The following is a 25,620-nucleotide window of genomic DNA, read 5'->3' on the forward strand; positions in this document are numbered from 1 at the left end:
GGCCCATGTGGGAGGACGGGAGAGTTTCCAGTGTGACCTCTTTCCATCTGTGATTGCTTTGGCCTTTCTTCTGAGATTCTCTTTGGTCTCTCGTTTTGGCTTGCTTTTCTCTCATCCATCCTCCAGCTCAGCTGCTACGGTTGGCCTCACAGCCTCCCTCTTGGAAGTCAAATAGGAACTGTGGTGAAGCCCGGGGAGGGAGGAAGCCTGATGAATCACCTACGCCGGCGATCCTACGGCTGGAGGATAAATGCCCTTTTCCTTGACATCTGTTTCCACAGATTCTTCCTTTGGAAAATCCTTGCCTCTCTCTCATTAGATGGCCTTCCAGACTAGCTTCATGGCCAGAGTGGAGACCAAGATGTGGGCCGAGAAGAAAGGGATAAAGGAGGCCCTAGACCAGATGGGCATGTAAGTGCTTGGGGCCCGAAGTCGGTCCGACTCAGGTCATCATCAGAGTTAAAGCTGGTTGATAAACACCATGCATGGGAGCCTCTGGTATCCTTTTTTTGCAGAGTCAGTAAGTTCAAAGAATCTGGGTTCCTTATGTGACCAAAGATTTCATCAACCATACCTCTGTAACGAAGCCTCAATAAAAACTCTCCAACGATGAGGCCTGGAAGCTTCTGGGTCGGGGAACACAGTGATGTGCCAGGAGGGTGATGTGCCTGGAGAAGGCACATGGAAGCTCTGTGGGCACCTCCACCCCAAGACCTTGCCCTCCGTACCTCCTCCATTTGGCTTTCCTGAGTTGTATCCTTTATAAAACAAAACTGTGATCGTGTGTATAGCATTTCCTGAGTTTTGTGAATGGGGCCAGCAAACTACTGAATCCCAAAGGGGTGTCGTGGGAACCCTGTGTTTGCAGCCAGTGGGGCAGAAGTACTTGAGGACACTCAGGACTTGAGGCTGAGATCTAAGGCGAGGGCTGTCGTGGGACTGAGCCCTTAAGCCTGTGGAGTGTGACATTATCTCCAGGTAAATAGTGTCAACACTGAATGAAATTATTGGACACCCAGCTGGTGTCAGACAGTTACAGCTGGAACAACACACTTGCTCTCGATAAGTCATTCTCTCTCTCTCTCTCTCTCTCTCTCTCTCTCCCTCCACCAGACCCCATTACTATAAACTAGTCCTTCCCTGGAGATGAGTAATGATTTTTTTCTTTTAGAGAGGGAGGGGGAGGAAGTGGCAGAGGGAGAGGGAGAGAGAGAATCTCCAGCAGACTCCGTGCTCAGTGCAGAGGAGGACACGGGGCTAAATCTCACCACCCTGAGATCATGACCTGACCCGAAATCAAGAGTTGGATGCTTAACCAACTAAGCCACCCAGGCGCCCTAATCCTCTTTTTTTTTCTTTGTAATGAATGCTCTGATAAAGAACTGATTTTACATTTACCAGTGTTTAATACCATAAGTGAATGGGAAATAATCACCTTCTTCGATATATGTAGTCGTCGTAGCTTTACGAAAATGTATCTATAAACACATCAGTGATAACTTGAAGGTATCACTCAAATCACAGAAGCCCTAGAAAACAACTTTCACAGACCTTATTAAAAACGTGTTTAATTGAAGCTTCCAGAACACTAGCTGTTTCAGCAAAACAATTTCTAGAGATATTGTGACCTCATAAAAAACTATAAAAGAGACTCTGAGCTCAGGACAGTAGAGTAAACATACATGCTGCCCCCTTTCTTCCCCAAAGCACAATGCAATGCCAGTAAAAATATTTTTTGGAAGAATAAATCCATGGTTGCACTGAAAACATAGAGCGCTATCAGTGAATAAGTCATTGTAAAGGCTTTCTTCTAAAAAGAAGATAGTTGGGACTGTATTGACAAGTCAACCAAAACTGGAACCTGAAATACATCATCAGAACTACAGATAGGAGCTCTTTCTTCCTGATAGAACTCTGGAGAACCTCCAAGCTTGGAGTGAGTCAATGGCTATTGGGAGCCAAAAAATGGCCTACAAAGAAGTGGCTGTCAGGCGGGAATCAGGGCATGTGAGTGGAGAATTGTCTACAGAAAAGCTGAGCCAGTTGGCTCTTGGGCCTGTCCTGTGTAGACTAAAGGCTGCAGTATTAGGGTCCCAGCTGGAGCCCCCAGAACAGCTCTCTCTAGAGGGGAAGGGTTGCCTGGCGAGTGCCCATGGTGTTGGTGGCCAGGCTAGTGAAGAAGTCAAAGAAGAGCCTCTAGAATAGACAGAGAGGGGAAAAGAAATGAAATATATAAAAGATGTCCCCTGAAGGTTACAGTTCTCCTTACCTTAGTTAATTCTGAGATGAGCGTTACAGGGAAGGGTCCTGAATTTCTACCTAACCACATCTGCCTACTGGTATACCCTGCCCACTGAAACACAGTACACGGCCAATCCTCCTATTCGAGAAAGACTTTCAGGTAAATAAACACACCTGAATATGAAGAAAGCCTATGTTAGCTACCCATACTCACGGATAAAGGTCTCTGATTCATAAATATGAAGTCAATAAAGAATTTCATGCCGCGGTATTGGTCCGCTAGGGTGGCCACACGAAGTACCAAGAATGGGCGTTTTAAACAACAATTCTCACAATTGTGCAGGCGTTAGAGCTATGAGATCAAGGTGTGGGCAGGGCCGGTTTCTTCCGAGGGCCTCTCTCTGTGCCTTGCACATGGCCCCCTTCTCCCTGCGTCCTCACATGGTCTTCCCTCCGTGTGTGTTTGTGTCCTCATCTCTTCATATAAGGACATCAATCATAGTGGATGAGGGTCCCTCCTAATGACTCCATTTCAGCTGAATCATCTCTTTAAAGACACGAGTTCCAAACACGTTCGCATTCCCAGGTTCTGGGCGTGAGGACTTCCACGCATGAATTCTGAGGGGACGTAGTTCAGCCCAAAACAGCACAAAAGGCAAAGACTGAGATGAATAAACCAAAACTCACGCAGAGAAAACAGATATAACATGAAGAGCAAAAGGAGAAATTTTATGTTCTAACTAGTACTACTCAAAGGTTTAATAGATTTTCAACTTTAAAAGCATACTTTTGGGGGCACCTGAGTGGCTCAGTCAGTTAAGCGTCTGATTCTTGGTTTCGGCTCAGGTCATGATCTCAGGGTCATGAGACTGAGCCCCCCCAGGGGGCTCCACACTGGACATGGAGCCGACTAGAGATTCTTTCTCTCTCCCTCTGCCCCTGCCCTTCCTCTCTCTCTCTCTCTCTAAAAACAAACAAACAAGCAAAACATACTTCTGTGGAAAAAAAACTACTGCGAGCATTTAAACTGTATTGGTGTTTTAAAAGTATAGTTCTCAAAAAAAAAAAAAAATCAACCAGAAGAGCTGGAGTAACAGCATGAGTACAAGAATTATAACAGAAATCGGTAAACTATGCTGGTAAATCTGAATAAAATACGGACTGTAGGGAAAAAAGTGGGGGGGGGGGCTTCCGTTGAAAACAGCATGAAAGATGAGGAGTTTGAAGGAAAGTTTAAGCATTCTAAAGTTGATTTATTCTGAGATATTTATTTGCTTTAGACTTTCTTAGAAAAATGTAAACTTAGGTATGCATGTTAAAAATATAAGGGTGGCTGTGGCCTGAGGTGGGTGGCCTAACTGAGCATCTCATTCTTGGTGGGGGTAGGGGACATTAGCTTTCCCATAAAAGTGTCATTTCCCAGCTCCTGCCTTTACACGGAGGACCCACTTGCAGCCCCTCACAGGGCACAGGGCACAGGGCCCACAGCCTCAACTCCCATCTCCACATGGGTGTTTATGCACAAATCCCCAAGGGACACATCTGGTTTGGCTCTCTCTGAGGGCCACGAGTCTTCAGGTCAACTCACCGAGAGAGGTAAGTGCCTTCCTTTCTGACACCTGGAGGACTCCCTTTCTTGCTTTCGAGGTCAGCTAAGAATTACAAACAATTTTAAAAAATGTTTCATCTTACATTTCCACGTATTTGGAAGAGGAAGTGGGATGGGATGGGATGGCTCCCCCATCAGCTCAGCCTACCATTTTGACCTGGAAGTCTGTACTGTGAGCAAACACAGTTAATAACAGAAAACACTTTTATAGCAGTTACAATTGTGAGGCGCTATTCTAACACTCTGAAATAGGCACTAAAACCCCCATTTTATAGATGAGAAGCTTAGGCGAGAAGAAGTAACTTACTTGCCCAAGGTCACGCAGCTAGTTAAGGATCAGAGGCAGTTTGGCTCTTAACTGCCAAATACTGCTCCCATGATACCCCTATGTGCCATTCAACCAGTACTTTCTGTCCCCTCCATCACCCAACTAGACATATTGGTAGGATTACGCCTCCGGACGGCTGGGTAGGGGCACATGATTAGTTCTGAACAATGAGCTGTGAAAGAGGCTGACCAGTCACTTCTGGGCCAGAGCATTTCATCGCAGGAACAAGTCCCGGGAGAGCTCTCTTATCTCTGACACAGTATCTCCCTATGTTTGAAATGGTGGCTATTGCATCAGCCCGGGATCTCAATTAACTATGCCCACCAATGACCTACAATGGACAAACACTGAAAGATAAAAAAATATCATAAGCATTTCCTCGTTGAAGCTGATGTTTGGGGTTACTGTTCATAAAAATCAAGTTATTTTTGTTAACACGTAATGGTGTGTTATTGTTTCTTAAAAGAACTCATAAATGTTTTTAAAATGCCTGCTTTTCACAAAAAATAAATAAAATAAAATGCCTGCTTTTTGTTTCAAATGCAGTTAGTATTGATAGAGATAACCCATGTAAACCAAAGCTCTCAGGAGCTCTCAACAATTTTGCAGAATTCACAGCGGTCCTCAGACCACAAAGTGTGAGAATCGCTATATTAGGCAAACACTAACCAAATGAAAGCCTAGTGAGTGATACTGATCCCAGAAGGGCAAACCCATTAGCCATAAAGGCAGATCTTTCCCTAGTGACAAAAAGATACAGCCACCAAAATGAAATAAAATAACCCTGTGCACATATGTGCCTAAAAGCCTTTCCTTGAAAGGTAGAAAAAAAAAAAAAAACCCCAATCACATGGAAAAACTGCTAAAGTCACAAACACGGAAGCAGATTTCACATGCCTCCTGCAGAAGCTGGCAGAGGAAGCGGACAGGTGGGAGGTCACGTCAGGATGCGGACAAGATGGGGCGCCTGGGTGGCGCAGTCGTTAAGCGTCTGCCTTCGGCTGAGGGCGTGATCCCGGCGTTCTGAGATCGAGCCCCACATCAGGCTCCTCTGCTGGGAGCCTGCTTTTTCCTCTCCCACTCCCCCTGCTTGTGTTCCCTCTCTCGCTGGCTGTCTCTCTGTCACATAAATAAATAAAATCTTGAAAAAAAAAAAAAGGATGCGGACAAGAGCATTGGGGAGGCTGCTCTCGAAAGCGTCTCCAAAGCCCTGTCTCCACGGCCTGGAAGATGCACCTTCCCGGGCCCACGTGGAGCAGTGACTACTTGTGACCGCTCCCACGCCCCAGAGGACATCCGAACAAGTATTATTATTATTATTCTCTGGCCTCTAGGCAACTCAATGAGAAAATCAACAATAAAAAGATGGCTTAAAAACACACAGGTTTGGAAATTAAGAAACAAGGAGTTAAAAAAGAAAAACCAATGGCAATTTATAAAATGTAATGGACTCAGGGGTAAAAAAAAAAAAAAAAAGGCACCAAACACAGTATTTGTGGTGCGTCGAAGTGCTATTTGAAGGAGGATGTATAGGCTTTTGTATATTTGAAAAGAAGAAACAGTATAAATGAGCCCGGAGCCACAGTCCTGTTCAAAATTACTGTTAACATAACTGTTCCTGACTAGGACTGTTGATTGTGGCTAAAACAAACCAGAGTCCTTCCCAGGAAAATATAAAACCTCTGTAATTTTCAGGGCTTACTAGGTGTTCACACTGTGAAGCCTTCTCAGCTCCAGCTCCAGAGCCCTGCACAGCCTCATCTCGGTCCGCTCGCCTCCTGACTCACTCTTCCCCCGGCCACGAAAGCCTTCTTTGGATTTCTCAAACTTGCAAGGTTCTCTCCAGCCTCCAAGACCTCACATAGGACGTCTGGCCACTCCCTGGAGGCAGCAACTGCCCGCTACCCCTTCACTGGCCAACTTCGGCCCATCCCCGAGACCTCAGCCACCATCTGGCCGTGGAACTCCGAGTCAGCTCTGCCACGACAGCTGGCCTCCTCCCCTGGCAGCTCTTACCACGATGAGAGAAAATACCCTGATGTGGGGGAGTAACTGTTTAATGTCTGTCTCCCCCAGCCAGCAAGCGCAGTTAAAAAAAAAAGGGGGGGTGGGGGGAGGATTTGGTTTTTAGGCGCTACTGTTGGTTTTCACGATATAAAGAACCAGGTTTGATAACTGAATAAATGTTGCTGCCAGTGTGCGCATGTCTCCTCCCCAAAAGTGGCTGAGCACTCTCAGTTTAGACGTGCTCACTACTGTGGAACAGTGCGGAAAGCACATACGTGCACTTATAGACCTGTCTCCCTGAGTCTAAGTGAGTTAAAAGACAAGATGACAGCACCGATGAAGTAAGAAACTGGGCAATTCTGCACAATGGATAGCACTCACGTGACGGATGCTCAGGGCACTGCACAGAGGCGGTCGATGGCCACCCCTACACGGCTCCTGCCCTCCCGCGGCCTGCTCTCCCTTCTCATCTTCCAAAGTTCTCTGCGCTCTGGGGACGTTGGCCTTCTCGCACATTCCTCAACCTTGCGGTGTTCCTCTCCACATCAGGGCCTTTGCATATGCTGTTCCATCTGTTTGAAATGCTCTTCCCCTTAAATCTCAGTACCAATATCAGTTCCTCAGGGAAGGCTTTCCTGAGCCTCAAACTCTGCCAGGCTGTCCTGCTGGGTGTTTCAGCAAGTATCCTGTACGCTGCTCACCATTGTCTCCACCTGGGGATCTGTGTAGCGATCTGTCTGGTCTCTGCCTTCCACAGGAGAACAAAAGCTCCAGGAGGGCAGAAGCTGTGTCTTTCACCACAGCTGGATGCGTGCCTTCCAACACAGAGCTTAGCACATAATTGGCACTCCGTGTTTGCTGAGCGAATGGAAGATAGACTAGGGAAGGAAAAATACTCATCTGGATTTAGGGCAAAGACCTTACTACATCTAATAGGAAGAAAAAAGGTTGATTTCATCTCCAACATGCAAACATATGTACAAATGTAGATGGAAGAAAGGTGAGCTGTCGCTGGGGATTCCGCGCATCAGGAGGATTCACGGTGTCCCCACCCCCCGCCCTGCCCTGGCCACCCCAGAAGACCTCAGAGGAAAGCACAGACGAGCACAGGTCAGAAATGACTGAGTGCCGTTCTTCCAAAGATGGGAAGATAGCAGGGGGTTGGGGGCCTGGGGACGGATGACCCCAAACTCCTTCCCACCCTCAGAATCTCAGAGATGAAGTGACTCACAAGCTTCTTTATGAATGAAGTGCAGGCGCGAGAGCCCGCTCCGCTAATCCTAGCAGTCGGCCAAGTCCACTGAATGAACTCCCAGTAAAGGAAACGAATCTGGATCAGCACAGCCTCTTAGAGAAAACCGTTTCCCCACCTGACATTTCTGTGTCTCTATTCCAAATCTGGGGGTGGGGGCTTAGGTTCCTGCATCAATTCATAAAAGCCCACTTGACCGGGAAAGTGCCTAATGCTACAGGGAAATGCTCACCAAGTCTGGGCACAGCTCTCCTGGGACACAGCTCTGGGCAGTGGATCGGGTATCACTCTGCTCCACACGCCACCTGCCAAGCAGTCACAGGAACTCCCTACACCTCTGGCCATTTTATATTTCCTTGAAAGAAAAAGTGGTTCCTGCGTGTCTTGCTTCCCCCAAAGGGCAGCTGTATTTCGGTTCTGGGGGCTGCAGCACCCGACAACATTGCTCCTACCACAGCCACTGCCTTACAGACCTACAAGCTCGCAGGGCTGGGAGGCATCGCTCCAGCTGGTCTTCCAACCCCTCTGCTCGTCTAATGTGTGATCTCACCGCCGTGAAGTCCAAGTGGAAAGGGGGCACTTATTAAATCACAGAGCGCCGTCCCAGGACGAGGCCGAAAACCACATAAGTGCTCTATAGCAACCCTGACTTGAACAAAAAGGGTCTTCTTATAGTGGTGTTCCCCACATGTCAGCTTTTCAAATACCACCTTTAGAATTCGTTGCCGTGTTCATATTTCACCTGCACCGTATACGCTTAATGTTTTCCTTTATATCAACTCACTATTATGCTTCTATAATAATATATTATTACATAAATATTATGCTTATTATGGTACGTACATATTATGCTTATTTTTCTGCTTATACGATTTAATTGAATAAGGAAATTTTATATTGCTGTGAAATCACAGGTTTCAAATGTGAGTCATTTATATTTCATTGAAATATGCAACTATTAAAATGGAAAGTGTTTCTCAACATATTTTCTAAAATCACCTTGCCTAACACACTTTGGGAAATTCTGATCCTGGATATGCCACAAAAAGATTCCTTCACCAAACTGCCCACCCATTTATTTCATTAATACAAGACGAAATTCTATTATCAAAGTGCTAAATAAACAGTTTGAGAGGCCTTCGGGTAGAGACTGACTGGGGCACCAGCAATGCAAATATCCTTCTGTGAAGCCTGCTTTGAAGAAGTTTCTTCAAGAAGAGGAGCTACAGACACCTGGAAGACTCGAAATACATTTTCTAGCATAAGGGTGGTTAAGCAGAATTCACTGACAATTGATAAAAATACACCATTACTTACATTAGCTTCCTGTTGCTGTTCTAACAAATTATCACAAACTTAGGGGCTTAACACACATTCAAATTTCATGTCTGTGTGAATTCCCTGTATGTACAAAACTAAATTTGATTTTCTCCTGTAAATCTAACTCATGTCAATTTGATTTCCAGTCCAGCTGGAAGGATCTTGAAAGACGGAGGAAAATTTTTCCTTCCCAACAGAATGCACCAGGTTTTCCAGCAGTCAAATAGACATATAGGCATGTTCTGGAATAAAGCACGATCTAAGCCCAGAAAAGAAACCACCCCCCCACACACACACACACATACACACCCTCACTCCCTTACAGTCCTGGAGATCAGAAATCCACAGTCAGTTTCACTGGACTGAAGTTACAGTGTCCCTTCAGGGGCTGTGAGGTAGAATTCATTTTCTGGCCTTTTCCAGCTTCTAGAGCTGTGTTCCCCATATCCCTTGGCTTGTGGACCTTTCCTCCATCTTCAAAGCCAGAAGAATAGCATCTTTTCAGTCACCACCTTGCCTTCTTTTGTCTCAAACCTCTCTCTGCCTCCCTTTTATAAGGACGTTTGTGATCACATTTTGGGACCCAAACACATAATTCAGGATGATTTCCTTGTCTCAGTATCCTTAATTTATTATTAACACATCGGCAAAGTCCCCTCTGCCACAGAAGGTGCCATTAAGAGATTCCAGGGATCAGGACGTGCGTATTTGGGGGTGGGGGCTGTTATTCAGTCTACCACATTACTTTCCTAAATATTCAACATGAAAATTCAGTCGAGGGGCTCTAACAGACCTTTACAACGGCAATTCACTGATGTGTATATGAAATCTTTGGTCATCTTGTGTCCTTCAAGGACATTAGTCATAGTTTCTAGCTCTTTGAAAGGACACATTGGTCTCCTCAATCTTAGTACTGACACTGTGAAGGCACGTGCCCTCCTTTGTCATTTTGGTTTCTTTCAGAAAACAAGGAAGTAATCAAAGATTAACAGAGAAGCATCAGAAGGACTGGGCCAAATTTGGGACAACTGAACATCAAAAAGAATGATGCAGACTGGCACACATTAGCAAAACTTCGTGGAGCGGTCTGCTCTTGGTGCTATTTCTACCATCAGAACCATGCCTCTATGGTCCTTTTTGGTGCTGACTTTGTTTGGCCAATGCCAAAATGAGGTCTTAGGAACAACTACGTTAGTCACGTCAATCCCATTTTCTTGTGGTAGTGTTCTTTTCAAGAGGCCCTGTCCTCTTGAGCATGAACTTTAAGGAACTGTTTGGTAAACCAGCGCCATGACTCCCCATTCGGGAACAGCATCTGCATAGCCTGACATGAGCCCTTTGTGCCCAGCCATCCATACATTTCAGCTTGAACTGAAGGGCACTGAACTCTGTATTTCCACAAGGTGATCTCCTTGGCTCAGTCCTCCCCCCCCCCCAGCCCCCAGCCCCAGGTATAGTTTAGGTCTCCAGTACTGGGATTTTCACTTAACTGCTAATCCTTTTCCTCATTAGGCTTGGTCATCCGCATATGAACAGGGCAGTTGGTGGGGTTGGTCTGGCCCTCTTTAAATCTATGAGAAGACTGAACCTGAATTCCTAAATTGATGATAATTTGGCTCTTCAGCTTTGTGGTTATGTCCTAAGTACAATGTATTTTGTTAGTAAGGCTTTGGTAGTTGATTCCAAAACAGCCAGCTGGCCATTATCTTAGCCTATTGTTTTTCTCATTTAATGAAAACCAAAAGACTAATTCAGTAGGTCAGTAAATCAAATAGAGATATTTACAACAAAAGTGGTCTCCTACTCCAGTGTCCCTGGCTCCTCATTATATACTCAGGTCACAATAAAAATCCAGATGGGGCTGCCACCCTGTTCTCAATACCTACAGATATAATGGCCTTTTTGATTTTGACAAAAGGAATAAAGGCTGATTGTAGTCTTGGCAGGGATATAATTTTTTATCCTCAGAGAGTCTCCCACACCCTATGAAGGAAAATGGCTGACTCTGCCCTATTTCTGAGGAGCAAATGTGCACATTAGAAAACCACCAGCATAACTGCAATCTCTCTGGGAGGCCACCACAGAGAAAACCCAGCTTACTTTGGCAACTAAGTGGAAAAATACCTCCTGTTTGCCTATGTTCACATGTATGCATCCAGGGCTGGGATGGAGCTGAGGACTGGGAGGTAAGGAGGAAGAAGGGGAAAGGATAGGGGTAAAACATGAGATCAGAACCGTGATAAGGACGGTACGCGTGTGTCTGTGTAACTCTTGGGTGTACTTCCGCACGTGTGCGTGGGATCTATAGCCGCAATGCAGACAATGAGAGAGACAACGTGAACGGAGAGCGCTCACATTCAATGGGGACACTGGTTCTCAAACTCGGCAGCACGTTGAAACCATCTGGGAAGCCTTAAAGATGCAGATGCTTGGCCCCCACCCCTGGAGACTCTAGTCTAACTGGTGTAAGTACTGTGGGGAGTGGAGCAATGGCCCCTGGAAGGTGTCTACATTCCAGTCCCCAGAAGCTATAAATATGTTACAGTACACAGTCAAGAGGCATTAAGGTTGCTAACCAACTGACCTTAAAGTGGGGAAATTATCCTAGATTACCTGGGTGGGCCAAATGGAATCACAAAGGTCCTTAAAAGCAGAAAAGGGAGATAGAAGTTAGAGGTCAGGGTGATGTGATGTTAGAAGGACTCAGTTCACTGGTGTTGGCTTTGAAGATGGAGGAGAGGGCCATGAACCAAGGAATGGAGGAAGCCTCTAGAAGCTAGAAAAGGCAAGGAAATTCATTCTCCCCTGGAGCCTCCAGAAAGGAATGCAGCCCTGCCAACACCCTAGCTTTTTTTTTTTTTTTTTTTTTTTTTTAGCCCAAGTAGATGTGGGTCAGACTTCAGACCTCCAGAACTGTGAGATGGTAAGTGTGTGCTGTTTTTAAGCCACTAAGTTTGTGGTAATTTGTTACAACAATAAAAGAAATCTAAAACACTGGGATGGCCTGAGCTTTGGGGGTTTTAAAGGCCCCCCGGGGTGACTCTAACAGGCAGCAAAGTAGGATAACCATCAGACTACTGGGAAGACAAGACAAGGACACACTAGCATGATTGCTTATGCAGGAAAGATGCATGGTGATCTCACCCGGAAGTCAGCAAGTCACCCACCAAAGAATGCACCATCCGTTCTTAGCCACCTACCCAGACATGACTACACAGTGGCTTACCGAGGCACATCACAAGATGGGCATGCTTTACCATCTTGGTGGCTAGAATGCTCTCTAGTCTGACCGCTAAATAGGCTATGTTTCTTTACAGAAAGAATAATTAGGGGCGCCTGGGTGGCTCAATCGGTTGGGCATCCGATTCTTGGTTTTGGCTCAGGTCGTGATCTCAGGGTCGTGGAATCGAGCCCCGCGTAGCCCTTGGAGGTCAGAGAGGAACCTGCTTAAGATTCTTTCCCTCTCCCTCTCTGCTCCTCCCCGCCAAAATAAATAAATCCTTTTTTTTTTTTTTAAAGAACAATTATACCTATGATAAGCAGATTTTTCTCTAGAGCTTAATTTCTTCCTAACAGTCTCTCCAGGAAGGAACTGGCCAATCACTGAATTATACGCAAATATATAAATTAGCACATTCATGTTAGCGTCATCAGGAAAAGGACTCAAGTATCCTCCCCTCTGTGCTTGAACTAGTAATAACCACCATGAGCATTATAAAGATAGAGGGTTTCCCCATTTGCTTTAGCAATCTACTTATTTACGATAGATGATAAAATAGATGAATTTATTTATTTATGATAAATGCGGTAGTGTTGGGGGAAGAAATGAACTCATTCTTTGTGGAGATCAAGAAAAGAAGTACTTTCTGTACAGTTTCCACTCCTAGGACTGCTGTGCTCACAGGTCTGTGGTCATTTTTCTTGAAAGCCATGCAATCGTGAGCCTCCATGGCACTATCTACCAGAGCCAAAACCTTAGAACCTTCCACTTTTCTCTCCTTATGTTGTCTTCCTTAGACAGGAAGGGCAGCGTGGTAAAAAAGCAGTCACAAGACTCAGATGACCCATGCTGGAATTTCAATGCTGTCACTTATAAGTGATGTGACATTAGGAGTCCCTCAGCCACTCTGAGCTCTGTCGCTAGCAAACAGGGCTAGCGTTGCCTTCGTGATGCCGTGTACCGATTAAATGCAATGACATAGATGGTGACCCCACTGTTCCTATGCTTTCACACATTACCTCCATGCAGAAGCTTCTGACATCCCTTCTTGTTGGTCCTGTGCTCTCACCGAGCTCTGGTACCAAACCTCCAACCGTCTACTCAACACAGCCACTCGGATGGCTCACTGGCATCTCTAAGTGGACATGTCCCACCTGGACTTAGGATCTCCACTCACAGACCAGTGACCCCCCCCCCAAGCCCCCCACAGTACAAGTGCCATCAGTCACCTGCCTCTGTCCTCTTCCTCTCAACTCCAACCGCTGCAGTGCTCCTACCAGGCCCTGTCCCCTAGCACCATGGACCGCAAGCACAGGAGCTTTTCAGGTAGGCCCCCAACAAAGCTCTGTTTCCCCAAGCCATCCTGCTGTGGTTTGCAAATTAATCTTGCCCCAACCAGATCTGTCACATCAAGTCCTGAACAGAGATCTTCAAGTACTTTTCTGCCCCGCAGTCTGGAACTTATGAGGGAAGAGGAGCCAGCTCCACTGGGTATGTGGATGACACAGGGTCCCAGCGGCCTGGAGAGCCACACATCAGTGTACAGCGCTCTGAGCAATTTCATCCCATTATCACATAAAGGCAAAGCTCCTGGGACGTGCCGCTCATAAAACAAATTATTTTTTAAAGCAGCAACAAAGGACTAGAAATTTCTTATTGAATTTCTTTACATAGTATTCGGTTAACTACAACCCACATCTGCCACAAACCACTCTCCACTGTGTTCAATGGTAATAATCCATCGATGGTAAACTACTTTATGTGTTTTATAGTATTAAAATCATTTAACAAATATTCAAGCTTTTAGTATTTACAATGAATGGCAAACGTGGTCAACCCCAGCCATATTCTTACCATTTTGTTCATCTAGTTCATTCCCGATTTCCTTCCCCATCTGTTTCTGGCGACTTATGATAGAGGACAGGGCATCCAGGCCTGCATCCTGTTCTGAAAGAAAAAGTCAAAGAGGCCACTAAAAACCAAAGGAAAACAATTTGAAGTCCATACCCGGGCATATAATACAATTCAATATACCGTAAAAGTAACAGGTCAAGAAAAGAGAAAAAACAGTTGATAGTAAAAAGAAAATAAAGAAAAAATATTAAATACTACTTCATACCTTAAACTAAAATGATTTCCAGATAAACAAAATTTTTAAATATTACAAATGAAATAACGTTAAGATTTGATTACATCAACATTTAAACTTTCTGATGCTTAATACATAAAGAGCATATGCAGATCAATAAGAAAAATATTCCAATTTTATAAATGGGCAAAGGATATAGACATGAAATTCACAAAAGAATACCAAAGGAAAAACAAATAAAAGCCTTGACAGCACTGCTTCTTTAAAAATAACGGAAAAAAAAAAAAAAACAAGATTTTTTTGGATTATCGTATTTGTAAGGATTGAAAAGCAAGCTAATGCCCAGGGTTAACTAACATGTGAAGGAGAAGCTCCTAAGCATCGTCGTGGAAGGACAGGAAACATACCCTTCTACAGAGCACATGTAGCCTACCATTTTTCAACTCTCGATTCCATGCGTACGAATGTAAGAAAACATTCAGAAAGTACGCACTGAAGTATTTACGAGGATATTCCCCAAAACGTTTCCTGGGCTGGTTATCAGACTATTGCCTCTCAGCCCCAAAGTCACCCTTTTTGACTGTTCGGTGAAAATGCATCTGGATCGTTTAAGTATTTTTTTCTTTGTCAGCTCTATCAATGGGCAGGACTGCAGAGACGTGGCAGAAGGATGGTGTTCTGCTTCTGGGCAGGACGGAGGCCAGCAGTACCCAGAGGCCAGCAACTACTCCCAACACGACAGCCCCCCTCCTTGGGCCGTGTTGTAACAGAATACCTCCAGCTCCACACATCCCAAACAATGGGATTCCCTGGCGCCCCAGAGGGCAGATTCCCAGAAAGTCCCAAGCTCAGCACCACAGCAATTCCTGCATCTCAATCCTGGGAGTATGGAGTGCTTCCTAGAGTCCTCGATTTCAGCCCAAGAGTTAGTGATTGCACCTTATACTTGCTATTTCTGTCTCCTTACTTCCTGCTAGCCAATCCCTCGATCCTCTATTCCCCTGCTATGGTTAATAAAAATATTACATTTTCCCTGTTCAAATCTCTTTTTCCCAATTGGACCCCAGACTGTTACGTTCACAGTAGTGAAAAATTGGAAACTATCTAATCCCCAAACACAGGGATTTATTTAAAAACATAGTATATTCATTAAGTAAAACAGTAGATGGCTATTAAAAATGGTATCGTACATGAACATTTTCATGTTAAAAGAAGTCCATGGTAACACAGGTAAGTTAAAAAGCAGGATACAAAACAATGTATAGTAAAATAGCATTTTTGTTTTAAAAATGAAGATATATTACTTTGCTAGATTTTGAAAATTTAAAGGTAAAAGAATTCAAGTTATTCAAGTTCCTTTCTTTAAAATGTGATGTTTTCTTTGTTTCTCCTTTTGTTTTTCGCTGGGCGGTCTCACTGAGCTCTTTGAACTTTTTTCTTCGTTTTCAGGGGCCCTGGGAAGAACGTTCTGGGGCTGAGTCTAATGACAAGGATTCTTTCTACCCCAGCGATATGCCAGGTGAGGACACCACGCCATCGCGGTTTCATTTGTTGATGGGGATTTTTAAATGACTGTGTCACAGGAAAGTCTATCTATAGAAGCAGAAATCACGAAGAAGTTCTTTTCTTACCCAAGATCACATTAACATTTACTTATTTTTTTCCTCGTCTTTTTATGGAATTAAACCATTACACTTAGCTTGTTAATTCATCTGGAATTTATTTAAACTAATGGTGTGAGGTAAGGACCCCTCAGTAACATTTTTTTGACACTATGTACGTTTTTAACGATACAAATGACCTGCCATCTCCAGAGACTGTTCCAAGGGACCATTTTACAACAAAATCACTTTATAATGAGGTCCTTTTGGTCTTTAGCAACAACCTTTTGGATGGCCTCCAAGATAAATCTATCGTCAACCTAGTGCTGCTACAGGACGGCCAACGTTACGGTAAAATTCCAAATGCATCCCAAGAATAATCTATACAAAGGATCAAGGGTCAAGGGTCAATGTGGATTAAAAGGTAAAATAATTTAACAAGAGGAAAGGAGAGTCCTCTGCGGTTTTCCATTAGGAAAAGAATCATTAAGGCCCTGAAGTTGCTTTATCCGGTAGAGACATAGATTATGAACGGAAATACCAACAGTACTGTACTCTTCTCTCTCCACCTGGATGCACTGACTTGACTACCAAAAGGTTATCTCACTGATGCAAAACAGAGTAAGGGTCGAAAATTCTGTGGCACTTGGCTCATTTCTCTAAGAACCTGGTACCTCCTCACTATGGTAAACTGCTACGGTAAGTTTCCGTTCCACAATCCAAAGACACAGATGGTCCCCGTAACAGAGATGCTGCGTATGTGTTAATAATCATACTGATGACCTGAGCTTCTCCAGGCTTACATCAGCATTTCTAAGGGGATGCGGTGCCGTGATCCAAGAAATAATGAGCAAGACAAAATGCTGCTACTCACAGAGAGAGACGATCAAGACCCATGCAATTATGCAGAGCGGTGTGAAACCACGCTAATGGCACACTTGTAGCTCATTGCCCCTAATCTGCCCCGCATCACATGACCCCCGTCACTATGATGTCATAATCATTTGCAACACACCACATGCTACCAATTGTCTGTCGGTATTACAGTGGTGCGAATTTTTAAGAAGGGATGAGCATCGTGTTACCCAGAGTAACAGCCCCCTGAAGATGTCCACATCCCAATCCCTGGAATCTGAGACTATGAGACCTTACATGGCAAAAGTAACTCTGCAGATGTGATTAAGGCCAAGGAATCTGAGAGGGCAGAGTGTTCTGGATTATCCAGGTGGGCCCAGTGTGATCGTGAGTCCTTCAAAACAGGAATCTGTCACAGCTGCGGTCAGAGGGAGACTCGAAGAAGGGTCAGGGAGATGCGAGTTGCTGGCTTTGCACACAGAAGAAGGGGACTGTGAGCCAAGGGATGTGGGGGGCCTCGAGAGGCCAGAAAAGGTGAGGGAACGAATTCTTCCCCGGAGCCTCCAGAAAGGAACCAGCCCTGCCGACACCTTGATCTTGGCCCAGGAAGAGCTGTATTGAACTTCCGACCTGTAGAACAGTAAGATAATAAACTTGTATATTAAGTCCCTATGTTCGTGCAAATTTATTGCAGTGGCAACGGAAAACTAATACGATCACTGTTTCTGAAAATCCCTTTGGAATAATTAGGTGTTTGGAGCCCTCCTATCTTTAGACGTTCTGAAAAACCATCCTCTAACTGAACATCATGTAATTGTGGGAGGACTATCTGGTGGCTCCAGGTCAGAGAGGGACAATCATCATCGTGTGTTCTTGCCAAAAATAACAAACTTGATTCTGATCAAGCCACGAAATCTAACTACCAATTTACAGAAAATATGTGGGGCAGAGGAATATGTTAAACAATATATGGGATTACAAATAGCAAGTCTAGATAGTGGGAAAGTACAGGGCGAATGACCCCTGCTTCTTCGACAGAGAAACTGCAAAGGGAAAAAGAGGGAGTTGGCAAAAGTACCTACCTATTAAAGAAACTTAAGGGACATATCAATCAGTCGCAATGTATAGACCACATTCAGATCCTGAATCGAATGACCTAAAAAAAAATCCATCGTGGACAATCTGGGAGATCTGAATGCTGGATATTTGATTATATTAAGGAATTACCATTAACTTACTAAGGATGATAATGACATTGTGGTTATATCTAAAAAACAATCCTTACCTTTTATAAACATACTTTAAAGATATATTCCAGAATATCCACTGTTGAAATGATATGATGTCTAGGGTTTCCTTCAAAAATAATCCCTGGGGGGTGCCTGGGTGGCTCAATCGTTAAGCGTCTGCCTTCGGCTCAGGGCGTGATCCCGGCGTTCTGGGATCGAGCCCCGCATCAGGCTCCTCCCCTGGGAGCCTGCTTCTTCCTCTCCCACTCCCCCTGCTTGTGTTCCCTCTTTCACTGGCTGTCTCTATCACTGTCAAATAAATAAAATCTTTAAAAATAAAAAAATCCCTGGGATGGGCGGGAGAGGGAAGTGGATAGACATAAAGATGAAACAAGATTGGTTAGGAGTTGGTAATGGGTGAAGCAAATGATGGGCGAAATGGGATCGTCCTCTTGCTTTCTCTACTTACATAGTTTTGAAACTGCCCACAGCAAAAAGGTACCAACGTTTTAACAAGTAAGGAAAACCGAGGGACATTCCTAAGAGCGACCACCTCGGGCCCCTGACCGAGCACATGACAAGGGCTTCAATGGCTGGAACTGTGTCTTCTTTTCCTGTATTTTTGCCCCAGTTCCGAGCCCAAGTGATGGCACAGAGCATACTTAATACGCATGCTTCAATCAAGGAATGACCACAGAGGGCCCGCTAGGCTTGCACAAGAACGCACCTCAGTGTCCACTGAACATAGGGAAGGGCTTGTGAACAATACTAGATAGCTCTCTGAGTTCAGGTCGTAGGAAAAGTAGCTGATGTCGTGTTAGTCCAGGGCCCAGACAGAAGCAACGGGAATGCTCACATTTGACGCAAGGAGGAGCTCTCCGTGGAGGAGGGGAAGTAAGGGACAGATAAGGATGGCTAGACATGCTGGGTAAAGTTAATTACTCCACTGGGAAAACTCCCAGAGCAAGTCCTGAGAGTAGATGTTTCTATTTTTGTTGGCGTTTTAAGATCTGAGGAAAGGAATCTGGTGTAGGTGACAGCTACCAGAAAGGGTATCTTCCAAGAAAGTTGTCTGTGAAGTTACAGTCGCCAGGGTTCGAAGATGAGCTGCCCAGCTCTGCCAGTCTGGCCGGCCACCTTCCCTGCCGCTATTTCACGTGACAACATGGAGGGACTTAAGAACACAGAAATCTAGAACGAGTACCCAACTTTCTGCGAGCACCTAGAAAGAACATGGACGGAATCATGGTATGAAGAGACGGCATTAAAACCCTACCTACGGAGAGCCCCTGAGGTTGGGTGCCATCCGACTCAGAGGCAAGGGTCTGTCCTAACCAAAAAGTCACCCTCCTTTATTGTATCTCGGGGATTTTTGAGGTGATCTGGTTAATGCCAGCCCCTCACCCATCTTCTGCCTAATGTCCATTTGTGCCTCAAATTACAGCTTCAGCAGCACAGAAGCCAAGGCTGGCTAACTGGTTGTAATGAGGCTTCGTGTCTAGGTTAGAAAAGGAAAGCATTCATTGCCTTGAGTCTAAGTTCTACTGACGAACTGTTATTTTAGGATGATTTTCAAAGTGTTTTCTAAGGGTCAACAAAAGTACAGAAAAGCTAACAGATTCCATGGGCGAAAGGAAGTTAGACACGACCCTTCATGGTCCCTTATTTCTTCTAGCGCAGGACCTGGCAACGAAGGAAAACCATGGCAACCTCTCAGCCCATCCCCAAGATCCTTCAGACAGAAAAAAGGCTAATAAGGGTTTAACGTAAAGATTGCTTCCATTTTGTGTGTGTGTGCTTATCCTTGAAAAATAGCTCGCTGCGAAAGCAAAGAGGAATACGGCATTTCAGAACACCAAGGTAAGGGGAGAAGAAGAAATGCCCTGAATGCACCCCACTACTGTGCCCCACTCCTTCATCTGCCCGCCCTGTCCCCACCCCTTCACACACCCCAAAGGCCGGTGGGGCTTTCAAAAGGCGGGCATCTCAATAAGGATGCTCTCTGCTTTGGAGGCTCAACACAAAAACCGGCAGGTGGCATCCTTTCGCACCTGACCTGCCACGGTCTCTGCACGCAGCGCCTTCTCGGGGACAAGGATACTTCTCCTGACTGAAAGCAGCTTTTCTGGGCAACAAAAAGCAACAATGCCAGAAAAGTCATTACTATCAGCGAGCGAGACACTCCTTTCAGGACCATGAATCCAGAAGGATAAAGCACTGTACGTGGATATACATATATAAAGCCGCAATGCTCTGTGTGGTTCATTTTGCTTCAGACACGATAACGGGAGAAGTACATAGAATTAAAGAGATAAGAGAAGCACAGAGGTCCATTTACTAGATAATTTCACTGTGAACAGGGAGGTCAAGACAGAATTAGATTTCTGCTTCTGGCCAAGAGGGACTGACAGGGACCTGATTTACTTCTGGCCTGAAACAACTGAAAAAACAACTGAAAAAAACAAAAAACAAACACAAAACCACAGGCAAAATATATAAAACAACAGTTTCGAGAGAGACGTGGACATCAGGAAATGAAGGATCGTGCTCCCCGAGGGATCGGAAACAACTGAGATGAGCTCTAGGGCTGCCCTAGATATTGCCCAGCATGGGGACTGGGAGCCCAGGGGCAACCGGGTCCTGCACTGAGAAGCATCCAAATAGGTCAAGGAGGGGAGAGTACACAGGGCACAGCACAGAGGGGAGAGGGCTGCGTAAACAGAATATCTAGAGGTTTGCACAGGGTCCACCTGGAGGCTTCAGTTAGGTGTTAGTTAACCAGGACACATGTGTAAGGGAAAGAACCAGCCGAAAGCCAGTGGGAATGACGCTCTGAGCTCAAACGGCGTTGGACATAGTTCCTATTCCTGCCAACCAGGTCGCCTCATGATTTACAGGGCATCAGAGTGCTCAGAATGCTTTTAGCAGCTCTGTAGTGGGCTAGATTACCTCTATACTGGAGTCAGCAAACATTTTCTATGAAGGGCCAGGCAGTAAACATTCGGGGCTCTGAGGCTCATATGGTCTCCAGTGCAGCTATTCAACTCTGCCGCCGTAGCAGGAAAGCATCCATAGGTCATACATAAGTAAGGGAGCAATGGTTGTGCTCCCACAAAACTTTATTTGAATTTTATATAATTTTTACAAGTCATGAAATCGTCTTCTTCCATTTTTCAGCCACTTAAAAATGGAAAAACTGTTTTTAGCTTGCAGCCCATTACAAAAACAGGTGGTGGATGAGATGTGGCCCACAGGTCATGGTTTGCTGATTCCTCCTCTAAGATAAACACTGTTCTGGTCCACTTTACAAAATAATACCCAAAAAACTGCATCCCCCCGCCCGCAAAATCTAAAGAATATTTCTAGAAATACAAAAATATCTAGTACCAAAGAAAAATTCACACCTGGTTTCCAAATGAATGTTCCCCACGTAAGATTAGAAACAAGGCAAGGATGTCTGCTCTCACAGTTTCTGGTCAACCCTGTAGTGGAGATTGTAGCAAGTGCAATAAAGCAAGAAAAAGAAGTAAAAGACATCCATATTGAAATGAAGAAGTAAAACCACAATAATTAAAAGAAAAAGACTGTCAGAATGGATAAAAAAAAAAACAAGAGTCAACTACATGTTGTCTACAAGAACGCCACTTTACATATAAAGGCGCATATAGATTAAAAGTAAATGGAAGGAGAAAGACAAACTGTACTAACACTTCTCAAAAGAAAACAGGAGTAGCTATACTAATTTCAGACAGAGCAGACCTCAAAGCAAGTAAAGTTATCAGGGACAAAGAGAATCATTACATAAAGATAAGGGGGTCATTCCCAGAAGACACAACAATCTTTAGTATGTACATGCCTAAACAACAGGGTATCAAACTACATGGGGCAAAAACTGATAAAACTGCAAGGAGAAATAGATAAATCCACTATTAGAGTTGAAATTTAACACCCCTCTATCAGAAGTGGACAGATCCAGCAGGCAGAAAAATCAGTAAGGACTAAGTTAAACTCACCACCACTATCAATCAACTGGATATATTAGACATCTATTTACAATTTCATCCAACAGAAGCAGAATACATATACTTCCCAAGCTTATACGGAACATTTGCCAAGATAAACCACATTCTGGGCCACAAAACATACATTAACAAATTTTTAAAAATAAAAATCATACAATTTCTGCTCTCAAACTACAATGGAATTAAATTAGAAATCAGTAACAGAAAATAATTGGAAAACCCCCAAATATGTGGAGATTAAACAACATACTTCTAAATAACACATGATCAAAAAGAAATCTCAAGGGAACTTTAAGAATACTTTGAAGTACATGAAAATGAAAACAAAACTAAATTTACAGGATATGGCAAAAGCAGTGCATAGAGTGAAATTTATAGCACTGAATGAATAGGTTAGAAAAGAAGAGAGATCTAAGGTCAACAGTCTTTTCCACATTTCAGAAAACTAGAAAAAGAGCAAATTAAGGGTGCCTGGGTGGCTCAGTCCGTTAAGCATCTGCCTTCAGCTCAGGTCACAATCCCAGGGTCCTGGGATCCAGCCCCACATCGGGCTTCCTGCTTGCCGGGAGCCTGCTTCTCCTTCTCCTCCCTGCTCGTGCTCTTTCTCACTCACTCTCTCAAATAAATAAATAAAATCTTTTTTTAAAAAAGAGCAAATTAAATCCAAAGTACGCAGAAGAAATAATAAGAGAAATCAAAGAAATTTAAATAGGAAATCAACAGAGTAAAATCAATGAAACCAGAAAGATCAATAAAATCAATAAGCCTCTAACCAAACTAAAAAAAGAGAGACAGAGAACACAAATGACTAATCAGAAATGAAAAAAGTGGACACCAGTACAGATCTAATGGTCGTCAAAAGGATAATAAAGAAATATTAGGAACAACTTTATGCCCACAAATTTGATAACCTATGAAATGGCCCAATTCCTAGAAAGACACAAGCTGCCAACATTCACACAAGAACTTCATAGGCAATCTGAATATATCTATATCTATTAAAGAAATTGAATTAATAGTAACCTTCCAAAACAAAAAACACCAGGCCTAAATGGGTTCACTGGTGAATCATACCAAACATCGAAGGAAGAAATTATACCAATTCTCTACAATCTCTTTTAGAGGACAGAAGCAAAGAGGGTACTTCCTAAGTCATTTTCTGACTTTGTCCTACTACCAAAAGTAGACAAAGACATTAAAGAAAAGAAAAACACAGACCAGTGTCACTCATGTTAATACATACAAAAATCCTCAAAAATAATTAACAAACAAATCCAACGATACACCACAGTCAGTGAGATTTATCCTGGGTACGCATGCCTGGTTCAACATTCAAAAAATCAATTAATGTAATCCATTATATCCACGGGCTAAAAAAGAAAAATCACATGATGATATCACTAGATGCACAAAAAATACCTGACAAAATCCAACATTCATTCATGATAAAAAGTCTCAGGAAACGAGGAATAGAAGACAATTTCCTCAACTTGATAAAGAATACCTACCTACAAAATCCCCAGAACTAACATCACACCTGATGGTGTGAAACTTGAAGCCTTCCCACTAAGACCAGGTACAAGGAAAGGATGTCCTCTCTCAACACTCCTTTTTCAACACTGTACTGGAAGTTCTAGCTAATGCAATCAGATGAGACAAGACAAAACGAAAAAAGATGTACAAATTGGGAAGAAAGAAATAAAACCTTGTTTAGAGATAACATGATCATGTAACAGAGAAGATCCAACGGAACTAACAAAAATCTCCTGAAACTAACAAGCGATTAGAGCAAGGCTGCAGGATACAAGGTTAATATACAAAAGTCATTCCCGGGGCGCCTGGGTGGCACAGCGGTTAAGCGTCTGCCTTGGGCTCAGGGCGTGATCCCGGCGTTCTGGGATCGAGCCCCACATCAGGCTCCTCCGCTAGGAGCCTGCTTCTTCCTCTCCCACTCCCCCTGCTTGTGTTCCCTCTCTCGCTGGCTGTCTCTATCTCTGTCGAATAAATAAATAAAATCGTAAAAAAAAAAAAAAAAAAAGTCATTCCCTTTACTATAAACCAGCAACAAATGGGTGGAATTTGACATTAAAAACACAATACCATATACATTAGCGTCCCTCAAAATGAAGTACTTAGGTCTACTCTAACAAAGTATGTACGAGTTCTGTATGAGGAAAACTATAAAACTGATGAATGGAATCAAAAGAGAATAGATATTCCATGTCTGTGGATAGAAAGACTCAATATTGTCAAGACATCAGCTTTTCCCCCACTTAATAGATCTAATGCAACTTCAATCAAGATCGTAGCAGGCTATTTTGTGGATATTGACAAACTGACTCTAAAATGTATAGGGACGGGGCGCCTGGGTGGCTCAGTCATTAAGCGTCTGCCTTAGGCTCAGGGCGTGATCCCGGCATTATGGGATCGAGCCCCGCATCAGGCTCCTCTGCTGTGAGCCTGCTTCTTCCTCTCCCACTCCCCCTGCTTGTGTTCCCTCTCTCACTGGCTGTCTCTATCTCTGTCGAATAAATAAATAAAATCTTTAAAAAAAATAAAATAAAATGTATAGGGAGAGGCAAAAGGTTCAAAATAGCTTACACAATACTGCAGGAGAACAAAAGCAGAAAACTGACACTACCTGACCTCAAGATTTACTCTAACGCTACAGTAATTAGGACACCGTGGTATGGATAAAACAATACAACAGGACAGACTGCCCAGAAATGGACCCACGTAAATACAGTAATGATCCCTGCCAAAGCAGCAAAGGTAAAACAAGGAAGCAAAGAGTCTTTTCAACAAATGGTGCTGGAACAACTGGACATTCACATGCAAAAGAACCTTCAACTGAATTTTGCTGCGTACCTAAAACTGCTCTAAAAAAAAGAAAAAAGAAAGTCCTACAGACTTTACGAAAAAGCTTGTAACAAATTAGTGAGTTTAGCAAGGCTGCATGATCCAAGATCAATATACATAAATCAGTTGTACTTTTATACACCAGCAACAATCAGAAGTAGAAATTTTAAAATACCATTAATAAGAAAATAAAAAATATGAAATACTTCAGGATAAATCTGATAAAAAACGTACGGGACATGCACGGTGTCATATATATGTCAAAACTTATTGAATCATCCATTTTAAATATGTGCTATTTATGACATGTCAAGTATATCTCAGTAAAACTGTTTTTAAAAGGAATTAGAAAGAATAACATATCCGTAATACACGACAACCATGTATAAAAACAGGAACATGAAAAATGTCTATGACACACGTTACATAAAAAAAGTAAAAGCGACGGCATTACCTATGTCATGATCTCATTGACGTAAAAATATGTGTGCTTATGTGGGTATACATGTGTAGAAAAAAAGCCCAGGAAATACATATTGATCTGTTTACAGTTTGAGATTGGGGAACCAATAAGGAGAGCTTTCCATGTTACATATCCCTGGATTGTCTGAACTTTCCATAACAATCATGCATTACTTTTGAAATTTAAAAAACAGAAGAATGTAAAAAACCAATTAGGCTTAAAAGCCACTGGACAAGATGAACTTGACGGTAAAAGCCATATGGACTTATTTTGTAGAAGAAAAAGATGGGAGTGTTGTGTTTGGAGAACGAGTCCCATCATGGAGTAAAGGGAGGAAGGCGTGTGCCTCGGATTCACCTGGGTTTATCAGACTCAGAGCTGTGTCAGCACTCTCCCCCCCCCAACTGGTGGAGAATCACTACTTCCGCGGGCCACCTTGACGGATGACACCATCTGTCTATGCCTCAGGTATCCTGAGGCACAAAATTGCCAAGAGCTTTCCCTGTGATCTTCGGGGGTGTAGGG

The 25,620-nt window shown here is 43.7% G+C and overlaps 1 protein-coding gene across 8 annotated transcripts in view; it reads right to left on the reverse strand.

The window, feature by feature from the left end:
- STX8 (syntaxin 8) overlaps positions 1 to 25,620 on the reverse strand; it is a 248,451-nt gene that overhangs the window by 176,306 nt on the left and 46,525 nt on the right. For 5 of the 8 annotated variants that reach the window (XR_005834743.1, XM_040630026.1, XM_040630023.1 and 2 more), the window contains 2 exons: positions 13,832 to 13,924; positions 575 to 668 (listed from right to left, as the gene is read on the reverse strand). Coding sequence is in view for 7 of the 8 variants with exons in the window: in XM_040630026.1 (XP_040485960.1) it covers positions 575 to 668; positions 13,832 to 13,924 (187 nt within the window). In the remaining variant the exon portion in view is untranslated. The remainder of the gene's footprint in view (positions 1 to 574; positions 669 to 13,831; positions 13,925 to 25,620) is intronic. The other 3 variants (XM_008688003.2, XM_040630025.1, XM_008688002.2) reach the window with 1 other exon arrangement.

This window comes from Ursus maritimus, unplaced genomic scaffold (assembly GCF_017311325.1).
Source record: "Ursus maritimus isolate PB19 unplaced genomic scaffold, ASM1731132v1 scaffold_14, whole genome shotgun sequence".
In the NCBI taxonomy this organism is placed as follows: Eukaryota; Metazoa; Chordata; class Mammalia; order Carnivora; family Ursidae; genus Ursus; species Ursus maritimus.